Source organism: Ursus arctos, unplaced genomic scaffold, assembly GCF_023065955.2.
Source record: "Ursus arctos isolate Adak ecotype North America unplaced genomic scaffold, UrsArc2.0 scaffold_21, whole genome shotgun sequence".
In the NCBI taxonomy this organism is placed as follows: domain Eukaryota; kingdom Metazoa; phylum Chordata; class Mammalia; order Carnivora; family Ursidae; genus Ursus; species Ursus arctos.
Genome location: NW_026622886.1, coordinates 31422366 through 31435251, shown reverse-complemented (window position 1 = coordinate 31435251; position 12886 = coordinate 31422366). Strand labels below are relative to the sequence as shown.

Below are 12886 nucleotides of genomic sequence, written 5' to 3'. Positions count from 1 at the left end.
CGTCAGTTTTCAGGTACTAGCAAGATATGATTCCATTTATACCACCATGTGACATCAGGGTAAATGACATGCTCTTCTCAGTCTTACCTCCTCATTTGCACAGAGATCATCAGCTTTTTAAAAGTTAGTCAGGAAGATGTTACAAACCCATTTGAGACCAAACAAGAGAACCTCCTCAAGTAGCCTGGGAAAGAGAAATAGCTCTTACCAAATTGCTATTTTTAAGAGTTTTTAAAAATCTAAGTATAAAAAGGTTAATGCTACTCCGTAAGGGAACCAAGGGTAAATCCTCGAAACTGGATCTATTTCTCCCACATATATCCTTCCCAAATGGAATAAATCTTTAGGAAAGAAACTCAGGGAAAGGATAAAATGTCCTAACCACTCAATTCCAAAAAGAAGAGGGAAAAAAAAGCAATTGATGATTTCATCACAGGGGTAGTGTTTCTCAAGTAACTAGACAACAAAAGCCTATAAAGTGCACTGTACTTAGTTCCTCAACTGCAGAGCTCAGAAAAAAAGAAAAACCAAGAAATAGTTTTATTTAGTTGTGGGTGACTTTGGGAATTTTGTGAGCTATAGGAACACAGATATTTGAAATCCATTATAAAATCAAACATAGAAACTGTGAATGATTACAAATGCTTCAGACAATCAGAAGGTACTAGAAAATGTGGGGCCTTGACTCCTATGGAGGACTTACTACCATCAGCCATTTGGGGCAAAAGTAAAATTCATATAACAAACTAATGACAATATGAATTCATGCTTTAAATCCACAATCACTCTCAATTTCTCAAGATTAGGGGAATAAATCCTTTCCAAACATTAGATTTATAAGCATAATTTTGAGAACACGAACTATATAGCCCATGACATGTATTAAGGCTACCGTTGCTGTCAAAAGATAAATGAATTTCAATTCTCATCTTTTGGAAAGGTCCAAAGTACATTCTAAGAAGCAACCACTCCTCAATCCTGTGCCCATTTTTCTTGGGGCAATAAAGAATAAAATGATGTAGGTTAGGATTTTTTCACTGCTGTGTACCTTGTACCTAGAACAAAACCTAGCGCAAAGTAGTGTGTAAGTATTTGTGAACCAATGCAAGATGCAAATTCCAAGAGTTTAGGCTACAGCTGGTTTCCATATTCAGGAATAAAAGAGTGCATCCTACCTTCTGGATGAAGGTATTGGCAGGAGTAAAGGATTTCGCCAATATTAATTATTAGGTGGTCCTCTAGGTGATGGCTGCCAGCAGCTGGGTTTTATTCTAAGGACTCTTGATGGCCCAGTCAGTCAAACAGTAACTTCATAACCTGCCTCCTCTAGCCATCATCCAACATATTTTTTTTCATTTAAAAAAGTAAAGGAGTTTATATGAAGCAACATGTACCTTAACACTCAACTTAATGCCTTTAAAAAAAAAATCTAGTGAACATACAGTGTGATATTCATTTCAGGTGTACAATATAGTGATTCAACAATTCTGTTACTCAGTGCTCATTAAGGTAAGTGTACTCTTATAACTCCCTCACCTATATCACCCATCTCTTCTCTGGTAACCATCAGTTTGTTCTCCATAGTTAAGAGTCTATTTCTCGGTTTGTCTCTTTTTTTCGCCTTTGTTCATTTGTTTCTTAAATTCCACCAGTGAAATCATACGGTATGCCTTTCTCTAACTTATTCCACTTATACTCTCTGTCTCCACCTGTTACCGCAAATGGCAAGATTTCATTCTTTTTTATGGCTGAGTAATATTTCACTGTATATTTCATTACCCCCCCCACACACACCCATTTCTTCATCCATTCATCCATCAATGGAACTTGGGGTGCTTCCATATTTTGGCTATTGTAAATAATGCTGCAATAAACACAGGGATGCATGTATCTTTTCAAATTAGTGTTTTCATATTCTTTAGGTAAATACTCTGAGTGCAATTACTGGATCATATGGTAATTCTATGTTTAATTTTTTAGGAACCTCCATACTGTTTTCCACAATGGCTGCACCAGTTTGCATTCCATCATCCAACATTCTTACTTCTCCTCCTCACCAGGACTGCCTCACAACCAGCTGTGAAGACTTATGAAGACTTATCAATGGCTGTACAGACTCTCATTCAGAGGTGACTAGAGATGGAAATGTCTAGTCTCGGGGCACCTGGGTGGCTCAGTCGTTAAGCATCTGCCTTCGGCTCAGGGCGTGATCCTAGAGTCCTGGGATTGAGCCCCACATCAGGCTCCTCCTCTGGGAGCCTGCTTCTTCCTCTCCCACTCCTCCTGCCTGTGTTCCCTCTCTCGCTGGCTGTCTCTCTCTGTCAAATAAACAAAATCTTTAAAAAAAAAAAAAAAAAGGAAATGTCTAGTCTCTATTAAAATCCATAGTATGAGTTTGAGTCAAATTTTAATGTGGTGGGGTGAAGAAACTGCAATTTGGGCACTTTTTTATTATGAATTTTAGCTTATTATATAAGCTGTCTTTTCATGCCCAACTTAATGAATATCTATACATTTTTACACAGTTATGCGGCTGCATTCCAAGTTGAACACTTTAAAGTGATTTAACTACTCAAAAAAAAATCTTGACTTTTATAATTAATCTCCTGATATTCTCAACAAGCATGAATAGATTTAAATTTTAAAAAATTAAGATATATTTAAGGTCTACCTTCTATTTGCACAGAAAATGAGTGAGAAAAAAATGAAAAATGGCAGAGGAACAAGATCTCTGTCACCTCCTTAAAAATTTTCCAGTAAAAGTACAAGTTGGAATGTTTCAATAACCATATAGCTTTTACAGTTAAGAAGAGGTTTATAAATGCCCTCTGGTTTTTATATCATCTGATAATTTCAATGGCTATCAGGGCTTTAATTTTCCACAAAGAAAGGTAGCTCTTGATTCCAAGTCCTGAAAGGGAATGTACAGGTTGAGACTGAACACCTTACGCTGGAAAACAAGGAAGGGCCAAAAGGACACAAATGCCAACCTAGAAAGGACTCCTACTAGCTAAACATGAGACAATGTGGACATAAAAATAACTGCAATGGACTAAAACACACTAAATATATAAACAAACATATGACTTACATTTGGAGATTGCTTTGGCTGTGGCCTATTGTTATTAAAATGATAAATAAAGAGAAACAATCAATGTGATCTTATCTTACTCATATTTTAAGGAACCAAGTAATTGATAAATGACAGTTTCTCTTTAAAGAATTCCAACTACTAGGGGCGCCTGGGTGGTGCAGTCGTTAAGCGTCTGCCTTTCGCTCAGGGCGTGATCCCAGCGTTCTGGGATCGAGTCCCAAATCAGGCTCCTCCGCTATGAGCCTGCTTCTTCCTCTCCCACTCCCCCTGCTTGTGTTCCCTCTCTCGCTGGCTGTCTCTATCTCTGTCGAATAAATAAATAAAATCTTAAAAAAAAAAAAAAGAATTCCAACTACTAGTGTAAATAGAAAGACAGAATTAGAAAACTATATGATAAAATGGTATCTAATGATATAATGGGTCTGGGAAATAATTATCAGCGTTTGCTAAAACCGTTACATAAAAGGTTGATGGGGAACTTTAAAATAGAGTAATCCAGCTAGTAGTATCTGAGTCTGTTATTCTTAACATTACTAAAAGTGATAAAAGACATTGGGTACCTCCTTATGTGATTCAATACAAAGTACACATCAACTATGAATTGTCCAAAAGTATATACATTGAATCTAATAAAGCCTCTACACCTAATCAACAATTTGCAGGAAACAGCGGGGATAGAGGAACAAATTAAACAGCATCATTAAAACGTAATCAGTCAAATCAAGAACGTGGAAAATTCTACAGAGCAAATTAATTTCAATTTGAAAAATGGCATAAAAATTGGAGGTGTGTGTAATTTATAGGCTAAAAAGGACTTAAAAGACATACCAACCAAAGACTCTCATTTGGATCCTTATTTGAAAAAACTAACAGTAAAAGGGCATTTTTGAAGTATCTGGGGAAATTTGAAAATAAAGTACTTACCACCTGATGTGAGAGCCGTGCAAAGGGGCCTCTCTAGTCTCCTACTGCGGGGAGGGTAATTAACTGACAGTTCTAGCTGCTGTGGTCTGAATGCACCATGGTCTTCAACTAAGGCCCTGCTTCCTACAGCTGCTCCCTGCCAACAAAGGAGCATAGCAGGAATACAAAGTCAAGCCCACTCCTGTAAGACACGGGTCTACTCTGATAAACAGGCACCTTTGGTTTAAGGACTTTTACACCTTCCTAAAACTTTTTTCAAACTGCACTGTGTATTAAGACTTCCTTCTTCCCTCTCTCCTTCACAAAAGTCAGACCTGTACTGGTCTCCCAGCCTCTCCTAGCTCCTCACAAGTGTTTTCCCCCAATAAATCTCTTGCAGGCCTGCCCCTCGAGAACCCAAACCAAACAAATGATATCAAGAAATTAGCATTAAATTTGTTAGGTATGATAATATTGTGGTTATTTTTTAAGGCCATTAGAGATACATACTCAAGTTTTTATAGGTGAAATGATAGGATGACTGAAATTTGACTTTAAAATACCCCAGCAAAAAAAGGGGGGGGGGCTAAAATAAAATTAGTAATACATGGATCATTATTTTCTCATTATCTGTGCATATCTGAAAATGACCATAGTAACAAGTGAAAAATACCTGACCGGTAATCCCCAAAACTGTCAAGGTCATCAAAAATAAGAAAAGTCTAAGAAACTGTCACAACTAAGAGGAGTGTTAAGAGATATAACTACTAAATGTAATGTGGTTATCTTAGACTGGATCCTGGAACAGAGAAAAGACATTAGGGAAAAACTGAGGAAATCTGAATCAAGTATGGACTTTAATTAATAATGATGTATCAATATTGGTTCATTAATTGTGACAAATGTATCATACTAATGTAAAATATTAGTAATGAGGAAAACTGGGTGTGAGGTATTCAAGTACTCTCTATATTATCTTCATGGTAATTTTATAATCTAAAATTGCTCTAAAGTATTTAACAAGCAGAAATAATTAAAAATAACAAACTATTTGGAAAGAAAAAATTATTCTAAATCACTACACACAGACTTTAAATTTTTTCTTTACTCATTGATGTGCAACACTGGATTTCTCCTCACTGATCAGTTAGCTAGAAGATGCTACTGATTTTCTGAGTTCACAGTAAACTTTGAAGATTCAGCCTCCCCATGGGCCACCCCACAGTGTCCATACATGAAAACAAAACAAAACAAAACAAAAACAGTTAACTGATGAAACATACATTTATTTGTTCCAATCAAGTTTTAAAATTTGAAAAAAACGCATTAGTTACTAAAAACCTTCAGGCAATAACAGAGATCGAGCTTAACACAGTAAAACAAAGATTTCATTCCACAGTCTCTTGGATTTAAGAATCCATTTGAGTTCCAGAGATAATACTAAATTAATGCAGTTATGTCAAGCTGCCAATATCCGTGCTGGGGCTTTTTCTGATACAATCTTTTGCACTGTAAGCAACAATGAAAAGATCACTTTTTCTTTTTACAAGTTCACCTTATATTATTTATATAATGTCCAAAAAAAAGACCAAGATCTTTACCTAAAAATGAAATGCACAATGCAAATTTGCAAGCTTTGACCTGCATCAGAATCACTTGAAGGGCCTGTTAAAACATAGATTGCTGGGCCTCACCTCATTCAGCTGTTGGGTGGGGCCCAAGAGTTACTATTTCTAATAGGTTTCTAAATGAAGCCAATACTATTAGTGTGGGGACCTCACTTTGAGAACCACTGGCAAACGTTTACTAGGACAATGATTATGTCATAAAAGTAAGTATGTTACAGCATAAGCACAAAGCACTGCTTCGTGACTTTCGGCAAATTACCTTTCCCAACCTGTACTTTGCTCACGTTTTAAAGAATCAAATAAGAACATTTAAAGCATTTAATACAATGCCTGGCAAACAGTACTACTGAATTTCTAATTATTTAATGTTATGCTATACTACATTAGGGTTAAAGTCGTGCTCAAATAGTTAACTAAGTGAGTCACTACACTTAACTGAACCTCTTAAGGTACATTGATCTTAAAGGAGTTAGAAGAAACAAAAGGCACTTTTAGGCCCCCTATGATCGTCAATTAGCATTTCCAAAACGCCCATTCATTCATCCCATTACAATTTTCACTGATTCATTTTAAAGAACACAGTTAATGTGACAGTTACTGGCATAATTTTACTTCATTTTTTAAAGATGTCATTTATTTATTTGAGAGACAGAGTGAGAGAGAACAAGTGGGGTGAGGGGCAGAGGAAGAAGCAGACTCCCCCACGAAATCACCCATACATGAAATTAGCTATGGAAAGCTAATAATTTTCCAACTTTTCTTAACACTATATAAAATGAATGCATTCTTATCAAAACTGATTTGCAGTTTCTTCAAAATGGGATTTCCTATGGCTTTGACTGATAGCTTTGGTTATACTTTTGCACTACAAGAATAATAAATCAGATACCTTTCTATTAAGTTTGCACACTTTAATGTGAATAACACACTTAGCTGTCAAAACTCTTGCTTTTCTTTCACATGTGTAGAGAAAGTCCAATATACCTTTCCTAACTGGTTCATATTAATTTTTCTCATAATGTTCAACTATCTGACACCAAGTAGAGACCTTCCTTCATTAAACCTATCCTGGGCGTCTGGGTAGCTCAGCTGGTTAAGCATCTGCCTTCGGCTTGGGGTCCTGAGATAGAGCCCCTCATCAGGCTCCCTGCTTAGTGGGGAGTCTGGTTCTCCCTCTCCCTCTGCCCCTGCTCATGGTCTCTCTCTCTCTCTCAAATAAATAAAATCTTTTAAAAAAAATTTAAAAACCTATCTTTACTCAGTCACAGAAGTTTTTTGAAAGTGAAGAGTAAAATTGTGCATTTGGTCCAATATTAAAAGGGAAGTTTTGCTTTCTAGCTTCCTTTTTAACCTTATCCGGTTAGACATCAAAATAAAATGATGAACTGTAAAGGAGATTATAACCAGTCCTATCTCTTTAACATGAAGGTCCAACATTACATAAATTCTCTCCAAGCAGTTGACCAGGAAGAAAATGTAATCTCCTGTAGAGGTGAAAAGAGAAACTAGACACAGGAGATTAAGAAAATATGTGGGTAGCACAGAGCTACTGAGAGAATTGTGTGCATGCACAGAGTGAATCTAGAAGAAAAAAAATAGGGATTTGATGAAGTCTAAGATAAAGGGCTCCAGGTCCAATTAAGACTAAGAGACCTTACAAATTTTTCAACAGGCTTGATAATGGAGTAGGTTCTTATTAAGGACTTGAGACATTATCTAAACAGTCTGACTGAAGGATGCTTGTTCATTTGTTAGACATGTATGACATTACTGAGAAGATTAATTTAGAGTACTAGAAGTAAAGAAGACTGATTAGCTTGTGCAGGTGTATGAAGAATGACACATTAGTAAAAGGTTATGTAAACCATTTACTCAAAAAACAAAGACCGGATTTTTACATTCCCAGACTCCTACTTATCTTTTTCAAACTATGAAGGACCTGAAATTCTTTGAACACCATCTGATTTAGTTGATAATAGTTCCAATTTTGAACTAAGAAATTATTCATGTAGTTTTTAAACAAAGACAATTAAAATTTTCAGTCAGATTGAACATGTGTACACTTCCTCACTTCTTCAAGAAGTCCCACCATTAAAATATACAGATCTTATCAACACGGCATTTTTATTTTTTAAAACATTTTTCCTTCTACAATAATGTATACTAAAGATTTAAATGTACTGCATACTGTTTTAGTAAGAGGCGCACAAATTAATTAGAATACTAACATTATCCCTTAACTCCGAAAGTAAAATTCATGGTCAGGGTTTTACTGATAGTTCAGGGGGAAAAAAAATAATTAACCAGTGTTGAAAAATAAATGAAAATTTATTTTTTTATTGAGTATTTATTATTTTGCATGCAAAGCATATTAAAAGTGAATCTATATCAAGGTGACTATTCCACCATGAAAACCTATGTAATGGGAATTATGAAAGCTCTTTACACAATACTAATGTGGTCAATAGATTATCCAGGTATTTTTCTACAGATATTTAATTACCTGAATTAACTGATTTTCCAGCAAAACAGTAAACTTTAGTTTTCATATGGTTTCTGCGGGTAGCAGCAGCCATCTGATACTTAAATTTAGAAGAAAAATCCTGACTAAACTAGCCAAATCTTTCAAGAAACAAGTTCACCAAAAAAAGTAATGTATATATATTAGGTATCCAGAGGAGGAATCAAAACAAAACAGGCACGTATTTAGTATCCATCAAGTGATTATCACTAACATTCTATTATTACCAAAGCAGTATGCGTCAGGATATGAACTGCTTATTAGATGTAAATACCTAAAAACAAACCAGTAATCAATTATGTACAGAGAGAATACTATTAATAGTTTGTTGTATCTGAAATACACTGAATTCTTTTTACTTCATCACTGCTATAAATTCCTTAACAGTGTTCTTTTCATAAAGCATAATTACCTAAATGAAATATGGTAAGATATTTCCCAAGATGCATCAGGTCTTCCACTCCACCATTCAGTAAATGCTGCAGCAAATTAAATGGTACCTATTAACTAGACCTAAAAGACATGGCTAGATAATTAATATTAAAAAAAAAAAAACTTTTGAATGAACTATTCAGATTAGACCAGCCAATGCTAATTAAGATTGCACTTTGTGCTACTAAAACACCCTACATAGATTATACACTGCTAAATGAAAGGGCTGGTCTGTGTCCATTTTTTAAAAACATCTATAAGAACTATCATTAGATATCTACTAGACAAATACTTGCTAAAAGAATAGATATGAAAATTTAATGTATTTATAGTCCTCATCCATATTCCTCTCACATACTGACACGTAATTATTTTTGGAATGGAGAGAGGATTTTAATATGCTTTGAGAGTCTAGCTAAGTAAAATAAAAAACCAATATGGGTTCAGGTTTTCTAGGGTAAATTTTCAAGTCTTAATACGGAGAATGAAATAACCAACTTCTATACATCAATGAGAAATTTAACAACATGAGGGAAGCACCTGAAGAGCAAATGTTTGTTGTCTATCAGTATTATGCTTTCAGTTTAATGGAACAACAAAAGTGGCACTAGTTCTCAGGTAAGTACTATATAAATTATAATCCTAGTTGATGGGATGTCCTTTACTTATGAGAATGAGCACAGTTTGAAAGCAAAGGAAGTCAAGCTTACTGCTACATATTAGGAATGGTTCAGATAGAATAAGAGAATGTTTAGCAGTGGCTTTAGCATGTTATTTTAAAGTTCTGACTCCTGAATGCTAGTTCTTTCTCACTTACTATTCCTCCCAATGAAAAGCTGGCATGTTTGTTTCTTATATTACAAGATGAAAGTCTATGGCTGAATCTTGTTAACAGGCTATTAACTAAACCATGAACAGTTATTAAATAAGTGTCAATACTGCATGGAACTTACTAGGCATGGACTCAAGATTATAAAACTACAAAAAAGGTGAAAGATGACTATCACTGTACATATGAATATTGTCTAGGACATCAGATCAATGATCAAAGCAAAGGTCTTTCCTGTTTTATATTACAGTGTTAAACTTAACAAAGTCTATTATACTGACTTGTATTTCCAAAAAAGTATTAGTGGACTCAAAATGTTACATTTTATTTTCTAATCATAAAAATCCAGATTAATCCAGAAAACATAAGCCCACATATAATCGAGGTAGGTTTTTCACCTTAAGAATACATTGCTTTAAACCACAATTAAAAAGTTAACTTTAAAAAAAAGGAATACATTGCTTCATGCGTCTGCCCCTGATACTTAATTTTCTATGTTTTAAACTACTTGAGCCAGTGTGACAGTGCTAATCTCTATATTTAGTCAATTCCCTTAGAAATACATAAACACACCCTCTTCCTCTCTAAAGGTAACCGTAGTGCAATAAAATTAATAACAATTCTACAAAAATGAAAAATGGAGGTTACTTTGTAACTCAAGTTAACGCATGTCAGAAATCAGGGGGACAAGTCATGTTCACTTTAAAATTAATAAACTTATTGTTTTGAAAATAATATCATAAACACATTAAAACTTTGAATATGCTTTATTATGCCATAAATTCCCAGGAAATATAAGAAATATAACTTCTGAATGGAACTAATAATTTCACAAATACTAGTACTTTATTGACAACAGCCAAGTTTTCTAAGGTAGTGCACATGTATTTACCTTTTTAAAATCTCAATGCTTTTTTTTACTCTCAATGCTTTTTATACATTTTAAAGGGAAATTATAGCAGATCCCACTTAATTTTTCAATATTCGGTGTAAAAATCTATAAGTGATATAAATTATACATTTTAAGGCCAAGAGAAAGGACTGCTTGTGAACTGCTTTGCCTAAGTAGTCAGGCTCCTGTATTTGTACTAGGTACCATTATGTAAAAAATGACTGTTGGAAATTTTCCTAATAAACTGAAGAAAAGGAAAATTTAAAAACAGCTCAGTCTTTAAGAGCACTAATAACTGGTATAATTTCTAAAAGGGCAATGAAATATTCCTTTACTTACATATGGATTAAATAGAAATTTCAAAAACTTTACTGAAAAATCAGCACACTGATATATTTTAAGGCTGGATACTGACAGCATTTTCACAACATACAAAGCTTGGATGCAAAACTAGGTAATACCAATATTTCTGCCACATACCTAAGGGTAACTGAAGGGAGATGAGTGCCTCACAGCCAAGGCAGTGACTAGGCCTGGCATACCACTCGGATGTGTGGAGAGCAGGTCACTGTTCCCATGCTGGGTAACATTCTCCAAAAAGGATGGCCTTATGTAGTAATTCTGCAACTATATCAAATTTGGTAATCTAACATTGAACTTTTTGGTAAATATATTTAAACATATGAAAACTTCCCCAGAGACCAGATAAATTATTAAATAAACTTAAAAGGGGGACAAAATGCTGGTAATCTAACATGTTAATTCTAGGGTCTCCAGTGGAAGATATAAAAAGGAAAGAGGAGACAGCAGCTACTTCCAAACATAGGTTATGATCAGAATCATCAGATGGTGAGCTTAAAAAATTCTGTCCGGAGTCTCAACCTAAACCTATCTCGAAATTACAGCCAGGGAATTCTTTGTAAGCAATCCAAGTGATTCTGATGATCAGCCAAGGTTGAAACTTCTGAAGTGAGAAGCAATCTATGTAACCACAAAGAATTTTAGAATTCAACATGTGATATTTATCATTTACTCTACATTTTGTCCAACTGTCTCACTTCTCTATTTTTCTAATAGTAAATAATGAAGGGACTTGGCAAGTGAAGAGAAACAGTCAGTAGGTTACCCAAAATGGATTTTACTATGTTTAATTGGACAAAACAGTATCAGTAGACTGTATAGGATTCAACTATCAGACAGACATTTCTTAATGTTAAGGGGGTTTCCTTACTCAACATGAAAATTTAATATAAAATGACTCTAAACGATATTTAATAGAAAATTTATATAATTCTTCAAAATTTTTAAAAATTGTTTTTAAAAATCCAATGTTAGGAAGAAAATCCCTTAAATTTGAGGTAGGGGAATAATTCTCTCATATGAGAACAACTGTATCACAGTGTTATTCTCCAAGTTAGAAATAAGCAAAGTATTTTGATACTATTTCTTTTAGGTATTGTTTTGTAAATGTAAGTATAAATGTTATAAGTGTGGATAAATATTTTGGTTTTGTTTTTAATGCAAATGATAATTAAAAATATGGATTTTTTTCTTTTACACTGAAATTGTACACACTCTCCAGGATTGATGAATGAACAACTTTTTAAATATTCCATGTTCATCTATAAACTTTGGAATAATAAAAAAGTAGTACCTACATAAGAAATTTTACAATGAAATTACAAGTGTATGTTTTTCAGACAATAAAGTGTTTTTAAATTTTTTCAACATTCAAATACAAAAATTGTATAGTTTAATTTACTGTAACACAATTCAAGTATCCTCTAAAATTTAACATTTAGCCAACTAGTACATGATATTGAATGACTTTTCATAATAGCTTTCCTTTTTAAAGATGACTGTTATACAAAATAGTGTGACACTCTATTACTCTAAATTGCTTAGAATGAGTTGAAAGAACAAATGACAACAGACAAAGCCTTTATGAGTAAATCAACAACACATAAAAGTTTGCACACATCAGTAATAAGGCAACTGCAAGGAATTCCCCAAAAGTACTTGAATTCATGTAAACAAAGACTATGTATATTTCTTTAGGGAGAAAACACACTACCTTAGATAAAATATATTCAAATGGTTGTGACTTCAAACCATATATTATTTGAATACCACACAAAACCAAAAGAGGCATAACCTATCATTTTAATAACTGAAAGATGTTACTTATTCGTGAAATAGAAGGTTGATACTTTTTTTGAAATTATGAAAAAGAAATATTTTGAAAATAAACATCCACTGTTTTCTAGAAATAAATATACATACTTAATGTGTTGCAGCATAGGAATATTGTCCTAGCATTAACCTTAACATTCAATCAGTAGTTTTAAAATATTTTTTCCACACTGGGACTTGAATCTTCTACCTTGTTAGCTGACCAACAACTTTCAAAAGAGTTTTATTTTCTTGCTTTAGTTGTTCATTTTCATCTTCTATGTCATCTAGGTCCTTAAGGAAACAAAAAAGAAAATAACATGAGAGTTTTTTAAGCACTTAAAAATATTCTAAAGGTAATAAAAACAGTTTAAAATACATACATTCAAACATAATTCATACAAGCATTTAATTT

At 33.8% G+C, this 12886-nt stretch overlaps 1 protein-coding gene across 1 annotated transcript in view; it reads right to left on the bottom strand.

Moving 5' to 3' along the window:
- Nucleotides 1-5262: 5262 nt before the first annotated feature.
- The window catches only part of PAWR (pro-apoptotic WT1 regulator), a 122579-nt gene continuing 114955 nt past the window's right edge, over nt 5263-12886 (bottom strand). Inside the window, exon 6 of the mRNA XM_026499972.4 lies at nt 5263-12765. Within this exon, the coding sequence (XP_026355757.1) occupies nt 12679-12765 (87 nt within the window). The 3' untranslated portion in view covers nt 5263-12678. The remainder of the gene's footprint in view (nt 12766-12886) is intronic.